Source organism: Vipera berus (assembly GCF_964194415.1).
Source record: "Vipera berus genome assembly, chromosome: 1".
In the NCBI taxonomy this organism is placed as follows: Eukaryota; Metazoa; Chordata; class Lepidosauria; order Squamata; family Viperidae; genus Vipera; species Vipera berus.
The window spans coordinates 362,576,942-362,600,977 of NC_138202.1; the positions used below are offsets into that span (position 1 = coordinate 362,576,942).

Here is a 24,036-nt window from a genome sequence, read left to right on the forward strand (position 1 = left end):
AGCCCCCCCCCAGCTGTTTCAGGATAACCTTCGGACTGCCCCCTCTCCCCACAGCATTGGGCAGCCACGGACTGAGCTGGGCTGATCCCTCCCCATCACCATCGAAATGCAGCCTCCCCCCTTAGCTTCTGGCAGCTTGGGCCGAGCCCCCTTCTTGCCCCCCCCCCCTCAGCAGAGCTTCAGCACAGTAAGGGAAGGTCTCCCCCAAGTGAGAATCCATTATGGAAAATAATTAATTGCTTTCCAGTAATGAGAAACTACTGGCATTTGCATAAAGAGGGCTCAGAAAACAGAAAAAAATTAAACTCTTTATTAAGAAAGAAGAGGAAATGGGCACCTGCAGACTCACGTCATTTATTTCTGTCAGGAAAAATATAAATCTTCTCTGCATAATAATACCAAAAAGGAAAAAAAAGAGGAAGACACAGCAGTCGGCAGCCCAAAAAAGTATTAACTGAGGCGAAAAACTAAAACGCTGCTCTTTGGTGGCCAAGATTCCCCAGGGGGGCAAAGCAGCAGACCTTACCAGCTTCCCTCAGAAGAGGCAACGTTGACTTGGCCCTCTATGGAACGGCAGAGGGCGGATATTCCGCTTGGATTAATAATCCCACCCCTGCCACGCCCAGCCCCAACAGCCGCCTGGGACGGGGGTGGGGGGGAAAGAGAGGCCACCTGTGCTGCCCCACCCAGCTGGGCTCTTTGGGGGCTGCTTCTCCTTCAGGGCAGCGGGGGGGGGGGCTTTGCTGCAGTGATGGGGGGGAAGAGGGACCGGAGGGCCAAGCCGGCGGGAGAGGGGGGCTCTGCTCTCTGGGGCTCAGCCCAGCCGGGCAGCGTTCTTGCGGATGTTCAGGATCAGCCTCTTGCAGTACTCCTGGTGGTTGATGGGCTTCACCTCCATGGCCGTGGCCTTCAGGCGAGACTCATCCTGGCCAAGAGAGAAGGCAACTCAAGTCTCCTGGCTGGGCACGGCTGCCCCATGGGCTTTGGAGTCTGTTGTGCTGAGAAACGGGAGGCCGTGGGCACGCAAAGCCAGCTGCCCCACCTCTCCCGTGGGGCCTCGGAGCACCTGCAGCCCACGAGCGTCGCCTGCGACCCACACGACAGAGACTGCAGTCTGGTCTGCTTGAGCTGGACAGACCACCTTGTGGTGTGTGTGTGTGAGCTTTCCAAGCAAGACAGAGCTGCAGTATGAGTCGGTCTCCTCCAGCCCAGCACCCCCAATATGGCAACACCCCCCGCCCCAGTCCTCTTACATTGAACGTCTCCATCTTGACTCGGATCCGGAATTCGTGGGAGGTGAAGTTGGCGTTCTGGATGACCTCGTCGAAAGCTTGCTCATTCTGGGGGGGGGGAAACAACCCCCTCATCAGCCCTTCCACCCGGCCAGAGCTCTTTCCTGCCCTCAGGACAGATGCCATCCGGCGCTCCGGCTCTCATGGGCATCGCAGCCCCACCCTTTGCCAGGGCTGTCCCCCACACCCCCGCAACTGCAAGGTGGAAGCAGACCCCCCCCTTCTGAGAAAGGCCAGGGCAAGGAGCAGGCCCGGGCCAAGCCAACGCCTGGGAGCCGTCTTGAGGGAGGGGCAGCAACGGGGGTCTCATGCGGCTGGCTGCATTCCCACTCAGGCTCCACAAGGAGACCCCATTTCTCATCCTCCCCAGCGAGGGTGCCTGGGCAGGGAACGGACGTGGCGGGCCCCGAGGTGGACCCTTGGGCTCAATCCCCGAGAACGGGCGCAAGGTGGAACTGTGGTGGGCCCTGCATGGAACAGGACCCCAACCTCGCATTTCACGTGGGGGGGCACAGTGGGAGGCGGCCAGGGGCCCCTTCAGGGCCTGTTAAGGTATTCCGCGAAGGAAGCCAGCCAGGGAAGCAGGTGTGTGTGTGTGTGTGTGTGTGCGCGCGCGCTCTGGAGGCGTTGGGGGCTGCCCAGGAACGAATCTCTTCTGGCTTCTGGTTGGTGAGGAGGGAAACTGAGCCGGCAGCGATGGGGCCTGTATGGTGGCTCCCTAATGAAGGGCTGCAGGTCAACACACACACATACACACACCCCTGTACGCACACAGGCACACACGCTGCCCTGCCTGGGGAGGCGAGAGGGGCTCTGCGCGGCCCCCAAGGGCCTCCTGACCTTCTCCTTCAGCTCCCCCAGGTAAGCCGTGTTCTGCCCCAGGATGGCCTCGGCAGACTCCTGGAAGCAGGTCACCCACTGGTTGTCCTGGAAGTCCGCAATGTTCACCTGGGGAGGAAGAAGAGAACTGCAGCCCCCCGAAGGCAGAGACCCCCCTCCTCCGGAGACCCAGGCAGGGAGCCGGAGGGGAAGGCAGTGCTGGGAGGCCAGGGGTGGGTCCTGCCAGTGGGGCCCCCAAAGAGGAAGAAGGGGGCCTGCAGGGATGGGCCTCAGTGGGTAGAGCCGTCTCTGGGCCTCCCTGTTTCTCCTGCAGGTCCCAAGTACGGAGGGGGCATTTTTGCTTCGTTAGCCGCAGGCAGAGAAATAAAAGTGGGCCGTGGGGAAACTGGCCCCCAGGAGCTCCTGTACCTTCCGGCCTAGGACAAGGCCCCCCCTCTTCCCCCCTGGCGCTACCCTCAGGTGGATCAGAGAGCAAGGGAGAGAAAGAGGGGGGGAGAGAGAAAGGAAAGAGAGGGGGATAAATAAATAAAGGAATAAAGGGAGGGGCCTATTTGCAGCCCTTTTTATATCGGAAGAGGCTGTTCATTCCCCCCCCCCTCCATTAGCTGAAGTGAGCCTCCAGCAGCCAGCAGCCCTCTCCTCCACCGGCCCCCTCCTAAAGGGACGTCGCGGGACCTACTCCGGGGGCCCTTTGGCAGGAGGAAAAGGCCGCTGGCTGGCGGTGCAGGCAGGGGTCCCCATGGAAGCAGCGTGAGGGCAGGAGAGGCGGAACAGGGGTCTCCAAAGAGCCAGCTTCATGCACGGGGGGGGGGGCAGAAAGGCCACCCCCACCTGGGCCGAGCTCCTTCGCAAGGAGGCTGGCAACTGAGCCGGAGCTGCTGAGCAAGGCAGATGGGGCCCGGGCGGAGAGGCAGGGCCCAGGGCAGAAGTGGGGCAGGAGAAGGCAGCCCCCCCCACGGGACCCTTCACTCCCTGGATCAGGAGGCCTCACCTGCCAGGAGAGCTCAGCTTCAATACATCAAGACTGGGCTCAGTGGGGGGGGGGGAAAGGTGGGGCAAAGGGGGAGGTTACTAGCCCAGCAATCGGGGGGGCGTCAGTCTCACCGGAAAGCTCCGAGAAGAGAGAGAGAGACCACCTCCCCCCCCAGGCACCATCCCGTGGCTGCTTTCCAGCAAACACCCCCCCCACCAAGGAGGGTTCAGCAGGCTCTGGGGGCTGCCTGGAGGTTTCCCACCTGCCCGTTGTGGAGGGGGGCTGGGGGCTGCCGCCTGGCAGGGGCCCTGAAGTGCTGTGCCAGAGGGGCGGGAGGGCACGTTCCCGGCTGGAGGGCAGGAGGCCCGCTGGCTTCCCGGAGGCGCCCCCTCCTCACCCTCCGAGAGGGCCGGTTCTGCTCACTTTGGCTCAGGGACCTATGCCGGGGCATCCCAGGGGGAGCGGGCTGCCTCTCCTGACGCAACCCCTGGGGACGGCCAGCGCCACCGCCCTGGGTTTGGCCGTGAATGCTGCCCCCACCTCACGCCGCCTCTTCCCCAGGCTGGGCCTTCCCTTGGTCACTCTCACTGATCGTCTCCCAACTTTTAAACTTCTTAAATTGGGGTCCCCAGAACTGGGCGGAAACGTAAACCGGGCTTCTCTGTGGAAACCCCACTTCCGCTGACGAAGCCTAAAACCGCCTTCGGCGCAGCCCCCGCCATGCTGCAAGTTCGGTCAGCGGGCAGTCAACGGACGGGCGGCCTCTGCGTCTTTTGGGGGGGGGGAACCCCCAAAAGACGGGGCGGAGTTGCTCCCAGTTGCCAGACCAAAACGTGGATTGAAGCTACGAGCCAGGAGGCTCATGGCAGATGTTCACTGTATGCCGTCAGCTGGTGGCCACCTGCCCAAACTAAATCCGTGGCTGAGATAGATGATCTCTGGGTTCCTTCCCGCTCCACTTACTCCAAGGCCTCTTTGGCAAGGGCCATTACAAAGCCAGGCAGCCCATATGATTTGGGGCTTCCTACGTGAGGAAACTTTGCATCTCTGCCCTTTCCCTGGATTGCCTTCAGGCCTCTGGCCTTCCTGGGCAGGTGAAAGGCCTGGGATGGAGGGTCAAGAGGGCCCTGTGGCGTGCCTGGGAAGCCTCTGAGCCAGACCCGGGGCCCCCAGGGCCTCTGCTGGGCAGAGGAGGCTCCCGGCTCCTCCCAGGGCCTCTCTTGGGCTGGGGGGGGGGGTGTCGCACCTCAAGGCTGAACTGGGGATGCCACCCGGGACTCCTTGCTGGACCCCAGATCATCGCTGCCTTTCTCCCCCCCCCCAGGGCCCGGCTGCCCTCTGGCGGGGAAGGAGCCCCAGGAAAGGCCTCTGGAGCCGCGGACTTACCGACAGGATCATGCGGTACTTGAAGTTGGGGAACTCGCGGTCACACTTCTCGCAGCGGAAGAGGCCGTTGTGCTCGTCAATCACCTTCTTGTTGCAGTCCTGGGAGGGGCAGGCTTGGTACATGCAGTTCTCCTTGCGCAGGTACACCACCGTGCCCACACAGCTGAAGTAATCTGCCTGCAGAGGGAACCGGGGGGTGGCAGAAAGGGGTTGGCGGGGTGTCCCAGGGGTTGGGGCCCACCCGGCACCTGCCATGACGCCCTGCAGTCCCTCCGGCCGGCCCTGCCCAGAACGCCACGGGCTCCTCCACTGCCAGCCACCCCACAAAACCAAGAATAAGAAAGCACAGGCATCCCTCAACTTATAACTGCTTAGTGACCAAACTCACAACGGCACTGCAGTGACTTATGACTGTTTTTCACCCTTACGGCTGTTACACATGGTCCCGTGAGCGAAAGCCAGACGCTTGGCTCGGCAATTGTCCCAGGGGGCCGCCGTGGCCACGGGCAGCCTTCCCAGCCCGGGAAAGCCCACGAGGGAAGCCAGATTCACTTAACAACCGCAGGGATTCGCTTAACAACCGTGTCAAAAAAGTCATAAATGAGGTAAAACTTATGTAACTGAAATTTTGGCTCCGTTGTGGCCCTAGGTTGAAGGCTGCTTGCAAGTCCAGATTATTATAAGATCTTGAAAGCTCCGCAAGCAGATTTGATCAAGAACTAGACCGGAGAAGGGGGTGGTGGTGGTGGTGGTCTCAGGGCCCCCCCCTCCTCCTCACCTTGTCTCCTTGGCCCAGGTTCTCCACCTTGGCCTCTTGCAGCGTCTTCCAGTTGGTGCTGCTCCCTGCCGCCAGCCCACCCCGCCCGGAAGAGATGGAGGCGGTCTCCAGGTGCTGCCCTTCCGAATCAAACCTGGAGGAAAACGGCTTTTATTTTTAGACGCCACACGAGGGACTTTTATCAATGAGCCGACCTGGAAATAATTACAGGAGCTGCCATAGATTAGTCACCCAAAGAGCCTCGCAGGATAAGCTGATGACGCTCCGTTCCAATTAGTGTGGAGTTTTATAACCCGAGAGCTGCCTGGCCCAGCGCTGCGGCTGCTCCCCGGAGGGAAGGCAGGGGTGGGCTCGGCGAGGGGAGGGGGAAGCAGGTGGACCCCCCCCCGGAAAACCTTGGAAGAACTGGCCTGGCCCAACCCTCCCCTTTGCCTGCCTGGCCCAGGCCTGGGATGTGTGTGTGTGGGGGGGGGGAGTTGGCAGGTGAGGGAGAGGCCAGCAGCTCAACAAGGGGGGGGGGAAGGGAAAGGCGACTGGGGCTGCCCCCTGGAAAAGCCCCTGGTGGGCCAACCGCACAAAACCCTCTGCATCACCAGCCCTTGGATGGAAATATGGGTCCCTTTGGTGCAGAGCAGTGGGGGGCTCTGCTCCCAGCCCCCTCTTTAATACACCTCCCCAAACCCAAGTGGGAAGAACAAAGCCCAAGATGCCAGCCTGGCTGCCCCCCTCCATGCCAAGGGAGGCTTGCCTGCAGTTGGAGGGCAGGCCTGGCCCCTCCCCCGTTGCTTCATCCAGCTCCTTCCTTCACCCCCCCCCTCCAGGCCCTTCTCCCTCACTGGCCTGCGCCAGCCCTAATTCCTGATGGGGGGGGATTGCTCATGCAGCTGCCCCTGAAGAGAGCAAAGGGGGGTCCTTTGGGGGGAAACCGAAGCCCCCTCCCATGCTGGGTAGAATGGCCGCCTGCCCCTCTCCCCACCCACGTGCCCCACCCTCATCTTCCATGACCCCCCCCCTTTCTTCCCTGACCTTCAGGCCAACCAGGGAGGCCCAGCCTACCTGGCAACGCTCCAAGTCCCCCCCACGGCCCCCTCCTCTCTCCCTTGCAGGTGCTGTCAGGGCCTTGAGCGGCTGGGGGCACTTCAGGGGAACAACGAGCCCAACACAAGCAGGGCGCAAAAGCTTCTCCAGTGCCGAGAGCGGCTCCTGACAAGACTGAGAGCCCCTCGGCCTCCCTCGCAAGAAGGGCGCTGCAGAGGGAGGCCGAGGGCTCTTTCAGGCTGCCACGGGGACCGGTCGTGGCCAGTCGTAGAACGAAGACGTGCGCTCCAAAGTGGCAGCTCCCTTCTCCCGGGGACCGCTGTGGCCCCCGCACCCTTAGGCAGACGGCGGCTGCCCCCCAGGGGCCCTCCGGGGTCAGGCAGCAGCTCCCCCCACAAGCCACGAACTGGAAGGAAAAGTCGCGCTGAGGGGGACAGCCAGTTCGTCTGGCCCAAGACCCTCCAGCCGGCTCATTTCGCATCCTGAACGCAGCCCCCTCTCCACCCTGGCCTTTTGCCTCCCCCCGCAGGGGAACCTGACCCCCACTCTCTGCACCAGGCTGGAATCGGTGGGGCTGGTTGCCCCCTCAAGCTCTCAGCAGCTGATCTGGGCAGTTGGCCACCGGAGGATCAGGCATCCCATCGGTCGCCTCTCGACTGCGGAACGGCTGGACTCGCCCTGCAGCCTCTTCGCACGCGCTGCATAACCCGGCCGCCCCAGCGGACCGAAGCCCCGAGGAGCTGTTCCCGGGGAAGGCGAGAAAAGAGCCAGTCGGGAGGGACCGGAGAAGCCATGCCAGAGTCCGGGGGCTGAAGCATGTGGGAGAAGGGAACAGCCCCATCCTGATTCTGGACAGTGTTGGGGGGGGGACAGCAGCAGAGAGAGAGGAGCCCGGAGGGGCTCTCGAGCTTCTGCCCTTTCACCCGCCACAGGCGCAGTGCTCCTGGCGGTGCCTCTTCCTGGACTGGCTCTGAGCAGGCTGGATCCGGCCAGTCTCTCCGCCAGGAAGGGTGACCGGGCACAGGGAAGGCCGAGCAAACTTACCAGCCTCGCAGCTTGAAGGACTCCGGGCAGTCGGGGTTCACCAGGAGGCTGCTGGAGGAAACCACGGAGAGACTCCGCCCCCCAAAGTCCGAGACTCGGGCCCCCCGGATGGCCACTACCGGCTGCCGAGAGCCATCGAACTTCTCCGCCTGCAAAGCCGGGAAGGAGCAGAGATGCCGAGGTCAGGGCGGGAAGGGCAGCCTTGGGGGAGGGAGGGGGACTCGAGGCCAGAAACAGGGGGGCAGATGTCAAACTGCTCGTCCTCCTCCCCCCCCCTTCGGAGAGCCTGGATCTCGGTGCTCCAGGCAGGGGGGTCTCGGCCTTCCTGCCCCGGGCCCCAGCGACGCCCGGGGCGACTGAAACCGCTGAGCCGGGCCTGGTTGGGAAGCACTGCTACTTACGTCGGCGCCCCAGAGAGTGGCCGTCACTGTCTTGCCCGACATGTCCACCAGGTGCAACTCTCTCTTGAAGACCTCCCGATTGGAAGACTTGATGGTGATCTTCTGAGGCTCCTCGTAGCTCTTGCAGATCCCGATCACGTCTGGGAAGCAAGGCCAGGCTGGAGGGGCAAAGAGCCTTGCCCCCCACCTCCAAGGGAGAAGCCCCTCCTCTGCCCTCGCCAGCTGCCCCCCCCAACGGAGAACCTCCCTTCCCCACAAGGCCCCTCCCAAAGCTTTCTCCGTGCTAGCGAGCAGAGACCTTCCTGGCTGAGGGGGGGGGGCAGCCCCAGAAGACGCCAGCGGCACCTCCACCCCCCCCCACAGGGTGCCTGAGGCCCCTCCTGCTCCTGAGCCGAAAGGAGGGGGACAGAACGAGGTGGGCGGGGGGGGGTGTCAATGCCCTGGGAGGCCCCTGGGCTGCAACCGCTCTGGGCTTTGCCAGGGCATCTGGTCCCTGAAGAGAAGCTCCGGGCAGCGTCTCTGGCTGGAGCCCACCGAGCTCCTGGCCCCTCACGCCGCAGTGGGTTCCAGCGGTGCTCTTCAGCCCAGGATGCCAGAGGAGCGGGCAGGCCAAGAGCCTCTGTGCCGAGGCCGGTGGCTCTGCTCAGAGCCGAAACGGGCCCGTTCTGGGTTACCTGGCCCTTGGGACCGTGCCCACCGCCGCAGCGAGAGGCCCTCCCCAGCCCGGCCGGTGACTGACCCACGAGGGAGTCCTTGCTTGCGTTTTCCAAGTCCCCGATGGCCACGAAGTCAAACTGCACGGAGGGCAGGTGCTGGGCGTCCTCGCAGGGAACGATGGACGTCTCGTTAGAGAAGGTGATCTCGTAGTCGTTCTTCACAGACGAGAACTGCTTGTTGGCCGTCTTCAGGTTGCCTTTGGAGAAGTAGTAGACCTGAGGCGGCAGAGAGGGCACAGCTGAGAACCGGGCAGGCCCCAGATGGGCTTGGCAGGAAGAGTTACTGTTTCAGGACTGTTAACCTTGAAGGGCAGCTAAACGGAACAGTCGCTAAGTGAGAACAGTCGTTCACGGCCGGCCTTCCGCTTTGCCCCCTGCACTGCTGAGCGGGGCTGCAGCACCCACCAACCCCCCCACCCCCCTACCTTGTTCAGCTCGAGGAGAGGGAAAAACTTGTCCGCTTGGTCATTAAAGGCCGTTGCTCGGATCTCACCCTGGGGAGAAAACAGTCAACACGCAGCAGCTTCAGAAAGGGCCTCCGGAGCGTAGCACCACTCCAGGGCAGCGGTTGGACCACATCCGCCACGTGGGCCCTGCCTGTCCCGCTTGACCCTTTTGGAAACCGTGCCCAGGATGGTCAACTCCGAAGAAAAGCGTGTGGGGGAAGATGTAGCGGAGCAACCGGCCCACAACAAAAATGGAATCTACGCCATGCGACGTCAGCCGCCCAGGCCACCCACTGACGGTGAGGCTGTGGGCCGTTACCAAATGCCAGCTAACGATTTCAAAATCAAACGAGAAAGTGAACAAAATTAACATCTTCCTCCCTCGGTTTGTCAAATCCTGATCTAGCTGGATCGTCCCCTCAAGCTGAGGCAACAGACACCTCGCCGGGCCCTCCGAGGCCTGTGCAGCCTGCCCGGGGGATCTGCTGGCCGGCCAGGCCTCCCTCCCTCCTGCCCCAGCAATCGGGGACATCACCACCCTGGGAAGAGCAGCACCCCCCCCCCCCGGTGTTGTGAGAAGCCCTTCCTGAAGGGGCAATTAAAAGTGGAGCTCAGGCACCAGCAGCCAAGACGCTTATGCAAGGGGAGGAACGAGACGGCTGTCCAAAGGCTGCCGGGAGGAGCAGGCAAAGGAACTGCATCTTCCGGGCCTGGGCGTCTTTTTGCATGTCCTCTCTGGAAAGCGAGCGGGCACCACGCGGCTCCTGTCACCTGCTTCACGCCTTGAGCGGGCCAACCCAGTCGGTGCCCCCCAGACTGTCCGATTGCACCCTCATTTCCTCACGAAGGGACGCTCTCCCGGCCTCCCCGTCCCGGGGAAATTGCCCAAGAACCTTTCTTCCCCATCTTTTGACTTTTTTTCTTTGGCCAATGCCCCTCACCCAAACCTGTGGAGCAGGGCCCCCCTATTGCCCACCACCGCTGGGCCTTGAGCCTTAGAACTGGGCCACTGAAGCACACATCCCCACCTGCACGAGCCCGCCTCTCCTGCAAATGTATTTATATCTTTTAACTTTTTATTTTTGTGAGCCGCCCTGAGTCCTCAGGGAGAAGGGCGGCATATAAATTTAATAAACCTTAACCTTAAATGGAGATACGCGCGCGCACACACACACACACGCTTGCCTGCCACTTGGGCAGAACCATCCCCTCTTCCCCCCCACCCCCAAAGCTGGAAAGGTCGGGGAACTCTGCTTTCGAGGACCCAACTTAAAATTTAATCTCAATTTATAGGAAAATGCCCGATCCAGCGGGAGCAAGCAAAGGGAGCTCAGAGGAAGCCGAGTCTCTCTCCCGGCAAGCGGGAAGCAGGGCGGCAGCTGCATCAGCTGGAGGCATTTCAGGGTGGGAGCCATTTCAACACAAGCCCCCCCCGACCCCTCCTCTCATGCCTCAGACAGGCAGCCGGTCTGGCCCAAGGCCTCTGCCCAGGCGACCAGCCCTCCTTGAGGCCCCCGACACGGCTGCTGAGGGCCCCTTGGGAGAAGCCCCGGCTTTCGGAGGCGAAAGGAACGGCGATTCTTCGTGGCCCCAGACGGCCCCCACCTGGGCCTTTCCAGGGGCGGCCCCCGCCTGGGCGAGGCCAGCACTTACGCTCTCATCCACCATCTCCATGGAGAAGAGCTTCCCTTCGCCCCGGGAGTTGCTCCAGGTGCGGATCTGGCCCTTCTGGGTCACCCGGGCACAAATGGTCCACCTGGAAAGACACAGCAGCCACGGAGGGAGCTGAACTCGGCCCGGCCTGCGGCTCCAGAAAGGCCGGACCCCAGGACCCCCCTCCCCGAGGAAAGGCACCCGTGGGGCCCCAGAGGGACTCCAGACCAGCCCACCCTCTGGCCGGCCCTTCTCTGCGCCGACTCCCCCCATTCAACGCTGGGCTAACCGCTCCATTTGGGTGCTTTTATCATTGTCTGTTGTCGCCTTTGTATTTCTGGACTGAACTTATTATTATCGGCCACGATTCCGTCAAAATTAATGTAACTTTACCGTTTGGTGAATCGTTCCATCCCGCTCCGCCTCCCCTTCCTTCCGCTCCCCAGAGGGAAGGCCCGAGTGGCCACGATGGGTGCTGCCATCGCCCCACCAGGCAGGGAGACGGGCTCCCCTTCCTCACTGCTGCCCCCTCCCCCCCTGGGTCCCACCGCTGCAACCCGGCCTCGGGAGGAAGGCAGAGCCCCAAGAACGAGAGAGGCCTTCGGAAAGCCGGGCAGACACATCCGGCTGGGAGCCCCAGAGCACCAGGCAGACTCACCACTCAAAGGCGGCTCTGCTGGCTTGCCAGCCCCTTTGCCCCACGGCGACCCACCAACGGCCTTTGAAGCCCACTTCTCTACACTTAATCACTGCCCCGTTGCGGGAAATCGTCCCACCGTCCCTGCTGAGCCCCGTAAAGGAAGAGGCGGCTGGCAGCCAGGGCAGCCTTCCACTTACTTGGACTGGTAAGGGTTCAAGCTGGCAATGGGCACCACCTTGACCTGAGATCCCCCCGGAGTGCTCAGGATGCCGGAGCTCCCTGCGTTCCCCAGCAGTTTGGAAGGGCCGGGGTATTTTGCCCCTGGAGTAAAACAAAGTCGCCCACATCACCGTTGGCACCTGGGGTGATGCCAACTCCTCAAGCAGCTGCCCTGGGACTGCCCAAGAACCGCTCCGTCCCCTGGCGAAGGGGCAGAGAGCCAGGACTGGCATGTGTCTTGGGTGATGAGTCATTCCGTAGCCACCAATGATGTCCCCCCCGCCCCACTGAGGCCCCGGCCCTTGCTGGGCAGAGCAAACACCGCCCTCCCCCGACTAAGCAGGGTGAGGGGCCGGGAAGGAAGGCGTCCTCAGGAAAGAGGCCTCCGTCTCTGGCCTCGGCCAGGGAGACACCCCCCTTTCACTGCTCACAAAGAGAACTACTGGGGGGCAGCAGAGCCCCCCAAAGCCCAGGTGTGGGCACAGTGCCCGCTCGAGGGGCTCTCGCCTGCAAGCTGCCTGGGACTCTTTGGGGATCTGCTCCCACAAACTCACACGGCCTTGCTGGAGCCTGTCACTACACAAACGACACAAAACCTCCCCCTTAATTTACTCTTCCAGGCTACTTGGAAAGAAGCACACACAAACACACACACACACATTTCCCCCCCCCCGCCCCCAAATGAAAAGAATGAAGCTGTCTGTTCTCTGCCAAGACCGGGCAGGTTCGCCTCCTTTAGTAGCAATTAACATCCCCGCCTGCCATAATTATGTGCCAGCTCTGGAGATGATGGGATCCCTCATTATTAATTAAGCTCCGCTGTGACCTGACAAGGCTGAAAAATGCTTTTTTCGCTTTGGGTTCCTGTGCCAGATTCCCCTTTCAGCTGTGCGTCCCCTGCTTGCTTACAGGGGGAGCCCAACAAAAGACCCCACCCCCCGGAAAAGCTCCTGGCCATTCAGAGGCCACCCAAACTCGGAGCCAGGTGCCAATCAAGGCAGCGGGAAAAGCTCTGGGCCGCCACGTGCCCCCTCCCCCCCCCGAGTCCTCTGGCTGGCTCCGTGGCTCGCCTGGGGGCTTCCCTTGGAGATCCCAGAAATGGAGGCCTCTTTCCTAAGGGCGGCTTCCTTCTTCCCAGAGGGCAGCCCTTCCGGCAGGGGTCCTGCCTGCCACAGCAATGTCTCATTTTTGGGGGGGGCACGGGGAACTGGCTTTGGGACAGTGCCCCGTTCCCTTGGCGGCCCCCTGCCATCTGCAGGGCCAGATGCTGCTCCCTCTGCACACAGCTCTCTGGCAGCAGCCACGGCCACCCGGGGGGGGGGCTTCTGACGGGGTCACTGCCCAGAAGGCCTCTCCCGTCTGAGAAGCCAGGCTGGAGCTGGGCCCTCGGGCAGCGCTTCCAGATTGGGGTTTTAACGGAAGCAGAGCTGAAGGAGGAGCAACTGACGTCACCAGAGCCCCCTCCCCTTACCTGCATCTGGAGCCCCGCTCTGGAGCCCCGCTGGCTTGCTCTGGAAAGGGCCGGGTGCCGGGCTGGGGGCCGTGGGTTGCCGCCCTGCTTGGCCAGCTCCTGTTTGGGGAAGAGGAGACATTTACGGGGTGTGAGTGGCCCGGCGCTCTCCCTGCAACGCGCAAAAGGCAAGCAGAGGCCCTTCTGGATCTGAATCCACCTCCCCCCACCCCCGGCAAAGGGGACGTAGGGGGCGCTGCCTCTCTGCCACCGCCAGAGCAAAGGCCTAAAGGGGCCACTGACGCGGCTGGAAGGAGGAGGGGAGGAGGAGACAACATCCCAGGGAGCAGGAAATCCGTGGCCCCCAGCCAGGACATTCCACTGTGCCTGGAACCGCAGCCTCTCGCGTCCGAGAGGGCAGGAAATCGGCCACCTGGCACCCAGGGCAGCCTTTGGGGCCCACGGGGCAGAAAATCGGATGTGAGCAGAGACCAATGAAAGCAGCCCTGCCTCCCCTCCTGGGACCTTTAAAGCTGCCGTAGGACAGAAACCCCGCCGGAAGCCCCAGGACAGGCGAACCCAGAAGCCCCCCCCCCCGCGGCTCCTTTTGCCAACGGGCAGTGAACGGAGGGGACGGTTTGTGTGCCCAGGGGCTGCAAGGGGAGAGGAAGCACCCGTTTGGGGCAGGCAGCCGGAAGGGAAACGAGCCCCAAGACAGGGATTCCGGAGACGGGAAGCAGAATGAAGTTCTCCACCACAAAGCTGGTGGTGGAATGCTACACTTTTTTTAAAAAAATTATCACCTATTCAGCGAGAGAGGCTCCTCTGAAGCATTGCAATTTACACCCCCCCCCCGGCCGTCCCTAGAAAAGCAGGAGGGTGCAGACTGGTCTGGGGGCTGATGCAGCTGCCTCTTTGGGGGGCTCTCTGCTGCCTGGAGGAGAAGCCGGCCGGAAAAACAGAAGCTCTTACTCCGCTTCCCCAGCCGAAGCCACGATGGCCAGAAAGGATGGGCTGCCCGGGTATGGACAGCCCAGGCCCCTGACTCAACAGCCCAGCCCTCCTGCCCCTCCTGAGCACACCGGCCTCCAGATCCTTAGGCAGCTGCTGCAACGTACGTTGGGCTTTTCTCTCCTGTCGCACGGCCTGCCTCTCTCCCCCCCCCCCCAAACTGGTAATGGAAAGTAGGCTGGTTGACATGGAGGCCTCCTCTTTACTGGAGAGCAAGGCAGGTGCCCCCCCGATGCTCCTTGGGGCCCCTGAGTGGCACAAAGGAGCACCCAGGACCGCCAAGCCTTGCAGGCAACCCAGACCTCCCCCCCCCAGGTCATTGCTTCCCCACCCCCAGGAGAATCAGGAAGAGCCAGTCTGCAGTCCTCTTAACGCCCAGGATTGTGTTTGGCCCCTGCCAGAGTTGTTGTCTTGTGGCCCCCACTGTCATTTATTGTTTTCTGAATTTACCTACCGCCCTTGCAGACATAACACCTAATAAGAACACGAAGCACACAAATTAATTACCACTCAGACAGGACAAAGTGCAACGCTAAATGTGTGAGATGATGTAAGAGCTATTTCTATTTCAGTGGCGCTCGGTCTGAGAGGCGAGCGGGGAGCGAGAGTCCCCCGTCCCTCCCTCTGCCCCCCCCAGTGGAAAGCCTCTCCCAGGTGCCCCACAGGTAAACCTCTCTTGGACAACCCCCCCCTGCCCCTGGCTGTTTATGAGGCGGCAGCTTATTCATGAGGGCTCCCCAGCCCCATTCCCAGGGAGATCGGCATAAACAGCTCCAGGCCCTGCTGAGAGAAGAGTGGAGGGGGGGCGACTCCCCCCGCCGGACCCCTTTTCTGAAATGCAAATGGGAGGTGGCGCCTTCTGAGCATTTGACGGATCAAAGCGGATCAGCTCCATCAGTGGGTAACGTATAATCAAGGAGAGGCATTTGAAGCCGGTGCCTTGATATCTGCCATTTAAGAACAAGACTAGTTAACCCGGAGGAGGAGGAAGAAAGCGCCTTTCAGAAAAAGGAGAATTAATTCCTTAGAGCCACAGAGGCCACTGAGCTGCTGTTGGGCTCCCTCCTCCTCCGTAAATCAGAGCAAGGGGCCTGGAGAGCTGCTTGCGGGGGCTCCAGGCGGGAGGAAGGGGCTCCGCCTGGTTCACAAGGCAGCTCCACTTCCGGTGGGAGCCCCTGAGGGCCTCCGGGGTGAGGAGGGGTGTTAGATGTTTTGTGCCAGCCATGGCAGTTCCCCAAAAAGGTCATCAGATGGGAGCAAAGAGGCTTCTTTGCTTCCACTGATGAGCCAAGGGTCTCAGACCCCGACAGCCCCATTGGCGAGAGAGTTTTATGGTCAGGGAGGGGCTGAGACCCCCCATAAATACCTCTGCTCAAGGGGCTGCTCTTCGTTCTGCTTCTAGTTCTTGTTCTGTTCCAGTTATGCTATGCTAGCTTGCTCTCTGTTCTTTTGTTCTCTCTCACATGCAGGCATGGATGCCTCCATGCCAAGTAATTCTTTCTCTCTAATCTATCGATAAATAAAGATAATATGATTGCATCTCTGCGTTCTGCTTTTCACTTGGAAGCACCTTAACGATCCATCGACCTCGTGAGACCATCTCACAAGTTGGAAGCAAGAGGATGGTTTAAGGCAACGCTTCCAAGCCAGCGGCTACTACAAGATGTCTGGAAGTTCCAGCACAAACCCATTTAAAATGGATGGCAGGAGATCTCCGATTGTGACCAGGAGTCTTCAATCAAGATCAGCAGCCCTGCATCCAGCCCCTGATGCAAACTCCGCTCCAGGTGAGAGCACAGATGACCTCCATTCTCCCAGAGGATCCAGCGGAGCGACAGGGACCCCTCTGCATGCCACAGAGGGAAGCATGGAAGGCTTGCAGTCCGCCCAAGACTGCCCAGATGCAGCAGAAACGGGCCTGGCCCAAGCCAAATGCCGCGTGAGCCAGATGACTGAACAGGAATGCGAAGAGCTGCTTCTAAAGTTCCTTGCAACACAAAGGGCGCCACAAGCCTCTCCATGGGGGATCCCAGCGCAGGAAGCCTCTGGACACCTGGTGAGTTCTTCCCCAGCGCCCACGAGCCCCCCCAATATGGCACCCGCCACCCTGAGTGACCCCGGGACCCCAGAGCTTTTGGCGCGAAATTTCCCGCCAAACTGTAACCTACAGCTTCCTGGGGCAACCGGAAGCAAGATGGCGGCCCCCAGGGCACCCACATGGCCTGATACCAGAAACAAGATGGCGGCCCCCAGTACACCCACATGGTCTAATAAAGATAGGCCTCAACCAAGCCTGGAGGCCCAGCAATCTGTAGCATCCAGCCAAAGCAGCATGGAAACCCCCTGGTCCTCCCCACCAGAAAGCCTTAGGGCCTATGATGACAATGAAGCCTGCCCAGCCGCGCCTACTGCAGCAGAGATTGGAGCAACTATCCAGACACTGGTTGCAGCTCGGAGGCTAAAACGACTACAGCCTCAACATCGGGGGTAGCCAGCCTCCCTTACCACCCAAGGCCTCCTGTCCTCTCCCCGGGGCCTAACTGCCGGGAGGGGTCCAGCCTGGAGCCTCCCAACTACGTCCTGCAACCCCAGAGGGCCCCTAGTGAACCCCTGGGGCCCCCAGCCTACTTTTTGCCGCTGCCCAGTCGCTCTGCTTGCCAGATGGTCTTCAGGGGGGGCTCCGGAAGAGCCCCCCCTCCAGATCCATCTTCAGCAGCCCCCAGGTTCTTCAGGACCAGCGATGGGCTTCTCAGGGCAATTCAGGCAATCCGGGCAATCCATGTGCCATCCAGCCTCCATCTTCCAATCCTCGCCCTCCGGTGAGGGCGAGGATTGCAAGTGGGACTGACAAGAATTCTTTTTCACCTGCCTCTAACCTCCCGAACGATTTTAAAAAACTGCAACTTGGGGGGGAGAATTACAACAGTTGGAATAGAGATGTGCAGGTATGTCTATTAAAGGATGGGACTCTAGAGATGGTTCTGAACTCCCCACCTCTCCCCTGGGGACGCCGAGAAGAGTGGCGTCATAGACAAGCATACACCACTCTGCTGAGCTCACTGGATGCCAACTTGTTCTCCAGCATTCCAGATGGACTCACAGCTGGTGAAGTTTGGCGGTTATTATACAATTTATTCAACAGCGACAGCATCGGTTCGATCACCAGACTTACAACTGAGTTTTACTCATCCAGACTGAGATTTGGAGCCAGTATGCCTGAACATCTTGGAAAATTGAAGGCACTCAGAGCAGAACTGGTGTCCAGAGACCACCCTGTAACTGATGCGAACATGGTCGCTGTCATTCTGGCTTCCCTGGACAGAAATTGGAGCAGCTTCATTGTTTCACTGGAGGGGACAACGAAAGAAGCCATGACTCTGTCCTACCTCACAGGGAGACTCATCGAAGAAGATAGGAGAAGAGATGCAGGAGAATACGCCAGAGTCACCACTCAGCAAGACAGAAGGGGGCACCACAACTCAGAGCAGGTTAATGCTCTACTTAAGTGTTTCATCTGTGACTCTGAGGGGCACCTCAAGAAAGACTGCCCCCATCACCAACAAGGCCCCAAGCGCGGTCCCAATCAAGGAAGGGGCAAGGAAGGGGGCGTGGCGGGGGCAAAGGTAGTGCCAAGGGCAATTTTCTGCATACTTGTTCCCTCACCCCCATAACAAAGGCTGATAGCCCCACTGACTTATGGTTACTGGACTCTGGAGCTTCATCTCACATTACCAATATGAGTCAAGGGTTTAAAAGGTTAAAGAAAATTAACTCATCTGTCAAGGTGGCAAATGGGGATAAGGCTTTGGTTGTTGGGGAGGGCACTGTTTCTGTACCCGGGCTAGGAAAAGTTGAAGGGGTATTGCACGCTCCCTCCATTGCCAACAACCTATTAAGCATTATCAAATTGTGTGACGATGACAAGGTGGAAGTTTTATTTCGAAAGGGGGGAGGTCATGTCACCCGGAACCAGAGGGTCATTGGAAATATTGCCATCATAAATGGCTTACCATATTTTTCTCCTGAGAGCCCACCCACCTCAGAAGGGGCCTCACAGCAAGCCCCAAGGGTGTTTAAAGAGCGCAAGGCTGAAACAGTTGCACCCAAGCCCCCACAGCCTGCCCCAAGGCTTTCCAAAGGCAGTGTGGGCAAGGAACCTGAATCTCAGCAGGCACCTACAGCACTACTCAAAGCAACTAGAGCCAAGAGGGTGTCAGTGGGGAAGCCGCTCCACGATAAGTGTGCCCACCTATTACACAGAAGATTAGTTCATGCGAGCTTCCCTGTAGTTAAAAAGGTGGGGGAATTTGCTGAGGGAGTCCAGCTCAAGGATTGTGACGTGTTCCTGGACTGTGCCATTTGTAAGAAGACAAAGAGGAAGGCTGCTCCCATTTCTAAAATGTCACTGCGCAAGGCCCAGTACCCGTACCAACTAGTACATGTTGATCTGGTTGGGCCTTTTACACCATCCCTAGGAAAGAAAAAGTATTTTCTCACTGCCGTTGATGATTTTTCACGATACGGCCACGTGTATACCCTCACAGAAAAATCCGAAGCTTTTGACGCCATAAAGTCACTGTACAACTTTATAGAGACCCAGTATAAGACCAAGATCGCACAATTGCAGAGCGATCGCGGGGCTGAGTTCATGTCCCGAAAGTTCCAGGACTGGGTAAGGCGTAAGGGCATCCGCCATTTTCTTACTGCACCATTCACCCCCTCGCAAAATGGTGTAGCTGAGAAAAGAAATGGAATTCTGCAAACCATGATGCGTAGTCTGATTGCAGACGCTGGAGTCGCAGAATCATACTGGGGGGAGGCAGTCCACTACGCCAATTACACCTTAAACCGCACCTGGAGCAGTGTTGTGAACCAGACCCCATATTTCCTGGTTCACGGTAGGAAACCAAATCTGGCACATTTGCGTGTGTTTGGTTCATATGCATGGGTGCACATCCCCAAGCAGCTGCGGAAGAAGGGGAGATCTGTCTCCCAGAGACTAAGGTTCTTGGGCTATGCTCCTGGCTCCAAGGCCTATCGATTCCTGGGAGAAGGGGGCAGGCCTGTGACTTCCCAATCTGCCTCTTTCGAAGAGGACTCCAATTGGACCCAGATCCACTCGAATGATCTGAGCCCATATGCCAACCGACCCAGCAAGGACACACCGACCACGACATCACCTGAGACGACCACATACCCTGCCACCGACGAAAGTGAGGTATAAGACGAAGATGCGTCCAGTCCCATGGAGGAAGACACGCCGTCTTCACCCCCAGCGACACCTCAGAGACCCACGGAAGAAAAGGGCGGTAAGTGGCAGAAGGTAAGAAGGTCAAAGCGGTCCAACAAAGGGATCCCGCCAAAGAGAATTGACATTGGCCACATCGCGTCTGTCAACAGCGTTGTGGTCACCCCAAAATCCTTCTCTGACATCCAGGAGCTGCCCATCGAAGAGCAGGAGAAATGGCAGCTCGCGATGGAGGAGATGCAGAGCTTAAAGAAACTCAAAGTCTTCACCCCCCAGCAACCACCAAAAGAGAGAAAAGTCATTGGCACAAGGTGGGTTTACAAAGCCAAACCACTTGCCAATGGCCTCTACCTATATAAGGCCCGTTTGGTAGCCCAGGGCTTCGCTCAGCGCTATATGGAGGACTACACCGAGACGTACTCTCCAACCGTCCGGGCAGAGAGCGTCAAGGCCGCCCTCGTGACTGCAGCCGCTCTGGGAGAAGAAGTCTTCCAATTCGACATCCAGACGGCTTACCTCCACGCCAACTTGGACCGGCAGATCTACGTGAGGGCTCCTCCTGGCTACCAGCAAGAAGGGGGAAATACATGGTTGCTCCACAAAGGGTTATTTATTTATTTATTTATTTTTATTTTAATTCCATTTATATCCCGCCCTTCTCCGAAGACTCAGGGCGGCTTACAAGCTTAGCAGTAGCCTTCATTCTGTGTATATGCCTGCTTATTAGGGCTTTCACACACACCCCAAGCGGCATTATTACAAAGTCAGCTTAATTGCCCCCAACAATCTGGGTCTCAATATGGCCTCAAGCAGTCAGGGAAATTATGGTATGACTGTCTTAGAAAAAGTTTAGAACGAGTTGGTTTCACTGCATCCCATGCAGATGAATGTGTCTTCACACGCAACTCCAAGGGTACCACAGAAGGGGTGTTAGTTTATGTGGACGACCTATTATATGTAGGGCCTGACAAGGAAGGGTGTGATGAATTTGCCAAGGCCCTGGAAGAAAAGTTTACTCTAAAGTCTTTAGGGCGGGTTGACAAGTACTTGGGTGTGCATATTTTGGCCACTAAGGGGGGGTTCACTCTATCTCAAAAAAAAAGATAGAGGAGTTATTGGCTAAATGCAAAATGACAGAATCTAATCCTACGCATAGCCCAATGCAAAGCGACTTTTACAACCACACTCATAAGGACGGTCCTGAGTTCACAGATAACACGCTTTACAGATCTGTGATTGGCTCCTTGCTATACATCAGCAATTGGAGCAGACCTGACATAGCTTTAGCTGTGAATCTATTGTCCAGGCACGTGGAACACCCAAAGGAATTCCACTGGACTGCTGTTAAAAGGGTACTTAGATACCTTAAGGGCACAGCTGATGCTCTCCTAATGCTAGAACCAGAGAAGGGGAAGACGGCCCAGCTCTCCGCTTACTCAGACGCAGACTGGGCTGGCGACACCAAAAGTAGACGGAGCACCTCTGGTTTCCTCATATTGCTAAATGGCTGTCCAATACATTGGCATGTTAGGCAGCAAAAATTTATTTCTTCCTCCACGGCCGAGGCTGAATATGCCAGCCTGTCAGACACGGCCAATGATTTGACTTGGTTCAATGAGCTGATAACAAGCATCTGGGCATCTCCTCCTCTGCCCATCCAAATTCTAGAGGACAACACAGCCGCAATTGCAATCCCGGGCGCTTATGCAGTAGGGTCTAGGTCTCGCCACATAGACATACGCTATAAAAATGTCAAGCAGCTTACCAAAAAGGGTTTCATTCATGTTGAGCACTGTAACACAACTGACCAGATAGCTGATCTGTTCACCAAACCTGTTCCCATTGACCGGCACAACCTTCTGTGTAAGCGTTTGTGTTTGGCCTTCTGAATGTTTTTATACATGTCTATGACACCTGCTCGCCCCTCACACACATTCACTGGTCCCTGTCATTGGCTGGCAAGAAGGGGAATTGTTAGATGTTTTGTGCCAGCCATGGCAGTTCCCCAAAAAGGTCATCAGATGGGAGCAAAGAGGCTTCTTTGCTTCCACTGATGAGCCAAGGGTCTCAGACCCCGACAGCCCCATTGGCGAGAGAGTTTTATGATCAGGGAGGGACCAAGACCCCCCATAAATACCTCTGCACGAGGGGCTGCTCTTTGTCTTAAGATTCTACTCCTAGCTTCTAGTTCTTCTGTTCCAGTTATGCTACGCTAGCTTGCTTTCTTTTCTTTTGTTTCTCTCTCACATGCAGGCATGAATGCCTTCATGCCAAGTATTTTTTTCTCTTTAATCTATCATTGAATAAAGCTAATATGATTGCAACTCTGCGTGATGCCTTTTACTTGGAAGCACCTTAACGATCCATCGACCTCATGAGATCATCTCACAAAATAAAGATCATATGATTGCATCTCTGCGTTCTGCTTTTCACTTGGAAGCACCTTAACGATCCATCGACCTCGTGAGACCATCTCACAAGGGGGGCCTCGGCTCAACAGTCCTGGCTCGGCTGAGTGGTCCCAGCTTCGGAGACAGTCGGCAAGCAGGTTTCCCGCTGGCTCGCTCACAAACCTCTTCCCTCCCTCTGGATTTAGAGGAGGGGTAGGTGGGGAGTCGCACCTCCAGGGCCAAGGCAGCAACCGGGGTCAGGGGGTTGTCAGCGATTCCGGAAGGGCTTCAGCTCAGGGTTGACCTGCGTCGACCCCCCCTGGACAAAAAGCCCGGCCCCTCCTCGGCTCCTTTGTCTGCCCCTTTCCTGCAACGGGGCTGGGCGAGAGAATCCAAGGTTGGACCCAAAGTCTGGACAGGCCAAGGGCAGAGCGGAAGAAAGCACTGTGGGGCAATGGGGGCCGCTCAGCCCTGGGAGTCCATGGACTAGCCTTCATACGGGACCCCAACCTTCCCTCTTCTAGGCCACTCCGTTTATGGAAACAGCTGGCGGGGGGGGGGGCTTAAAAGAAGCCAGGCCCAACTCCACGCACCCCAGCTCAGGAGCTCCACGGCTTCCCAAATGCCCTTCGCAGCTCCTGGGAAATGCCAGGAGCAGCTCTTGGGGGGGGGCAACCTCAGGGAAGGGCTGAGCTGGGGCCCCCGTGGGTGCCCCTCCCTCGGCAGAGAGCCCAGATCCTCAGATCTCCGTGGCTCTCCTGTGGTTCAGCCACCAATCGTTGTCGGTCACAGAGCTCTGAAAATGGGCCTGTTCCCTGCTGTTCCAAGCCAGTGAATGCCATCCTGCTGGGCTTTGTGATTCCACGCCAATTCCCCCCCCCATACATTCCAATGAGGTTCACCAAGGGGCATCAACAGACGACAGGAAAGCGGCCATGATTAAGCCAGGTTCAAAGACCAGAACCTGGGCAAAAGGCAGGACTCAGCTAGGAAAGGTGGTTTACCTTCAACATACGGGACTGGATTTCCAATCTTGGTGGGGACGGCGTGACCCGGCTGCAGAACCTCCATTTCCATCAAGACCACCACTCGCCTACAAAGACAAACACGGGTGGGCTCCAGAGGCCTGCTGGATTTGCCGAAGACCCCGGCCCAGCGGGGCCCTGAGCGAAGGGCGGGGGCTCCTCTAGCCCACTGCACAGCTCAGACTGGCCGAGCAGGAGAAGCGTCACCCACCATCCCCGTGGATCCTCCCCATCAGCCGGAAATAGTTTTCTTGGCCTGTTCTCCAAACAGGGGATCGTGGCTTGTTTGCTTCTTTTATTAGTAAAAACGAACCCGCTTCTTAAGCTGGCAGCTAAAAAGGAGGCCGGGAGCTCAAACCGAGAGATCTCGCTGGAGCCTGAAGGTAGCTTTTGCCAGCATCCGGACCGCTGCTCCACCCAGAGGCAGCCCAAGCCAAAGGGCCAAGCAGGCCGAACTCCCGGTGGAGGGACAGGTGCCAGACAAGGCCGGCGGTGCCGACCTCGGAACGTTCAAGCTGCCCCAAAGGCCCCCGTGGCCAGGAGGGCTGCCAGACGCATCCCGGCAGGCCAGCAGGCAGGTGGGCTACGGAGGCCAGGCAGGGCCGAGACGGAAGCCGGGGCCTCTCCCGGCCACACGGGCTGCCATGAGCACCTGGCTGGCGAGGCTCCTTGGGGAGTCCCTCTCGGAGGGCAGCGGGACAGGAGCAAGCCCCCAGGCTGCAGGGACCCCTCGGCCTGTGGCCCCCATGGGGACCAAAGTTTCCGTTGCTAAGCGAGGCAGCAGTTAAGGTGCATTTTGCCCTACTTTACGACCTTTCTTACCACAGTTGTTAAGCAAATCATTGCAGTCGATTAATGAGTAACATAGCTGTTAAGTGAATCCGGCTTTCCCATTGACTTTGCCTGTCAGAAGGTCCCAAGAGGGGATCACATGACACAGCAAACTGTCATAAGCACACGCCAGTTGCCAAGCCTCTGATTTTTGATTACATGACTGTGGAGATGATGCAATGGCCACTTTTTCAGTGTTGTTGTAACTTTGAGTGGTTGTAAATGGAGGACCGCCTGTTACGACGCCTTGATGCTCTTCTGAGCCATCTCAACCGCAACCCCTCAGAGCAGGCCATTTCCGACAGCCCCTAAATGCAACCTCTGCAGTCAGAAGGGGGGCTCTCTTCTCACAAGTCCTTCCCCCCCACCCCGATCCATATCCGAGGCCCCTACTTGAAAATGACCCTGTCCCCCTCCTCCTGCCATCCACGCGCAGGCAACTGCCTTCCCCTCCTCAAAAGCCCCTCTCGCGCTGCACGGTGGCAGGAGATGCCAAGCAGGAAGTCTCATCTGCTTCATTTCCATCCCTCGCATGTGACTAAATCGCCCAAGCTCTAGGAAGCCGCTGCGTTTACGAGCTGCCTGTGCTTGTTTGGCTATTCCACAGGGCGACAGGCGGTGACCACGTCTGCACAAAACTGCCCCGAGCTCCGGT

General features: G+C 58.7%; 1 protein-coding gene across 4 annotated transcripts in view; it reads right to left on the bottom strand.

The window, feature by feature from the left end:
- Positions 1-295: 295 nt before the first annotated feature.
- RPA1 (replication protein A1) overlaps positions 296-24,036 on the bottom strand; it is a 28,330-nt gene continuing 4,589 nt past the window's right edge. For 2 of the 4 annotated variants that reach the window (XM_081325112.1, XM_081325113.1), the window contains 13 exons: positions 22,530-22,618; positions 12,898-12,996; positions 11,405-11,528; positions 10,568-10,670; positions 8,894-8,962; positions 8,492-8,684; positions 7,753-7,892; positions 7,352-7,500; positions 5,270-5,402; positions 4,492-4,668; positions 2,133-2,240; positions 1,254-1,340; positions 296-925 (listed from right to left, as the gene is read on the bottom strand). In XM_081325112.1, the coding sequence (XP_081181238.1) occupies positions 815-925; positions 1,254-1,340; positions 2,133-2,240; positions 4,492-4,668; positions 5,270-5,402; positions 7,352-7,500; positions 7,753-7,892; positions 8,492-8,684; positions 8,894-8,962; positions 10,568-10,670; positions 11,405-11,528; positions 12,898-12,996; positions 22,530-22,618 (1,582 nt within the window). In that variant the 3' untranslated portion in view covers positions 296-814. Of the gene's footprint in view, positions 926-1,253; positions 1,341-2,132; positions 2,241-2,540; positions 2,582-4,491; positions 4,669-5,269; positions 5,403-7,351; positions 7,501-7,752; positions 7,893-8,491; positions 8,685-8,893; positions 8,963-10,567; positions 10,671-11,404; positions 11,529-12,897; positions 12,997-22,529; positions 22,619-24,036 lie in introns of those variants that run through there. The other 2 variants (XR_014026104.1, XM_081325114.1) reach the window with 2 other exon arrangements.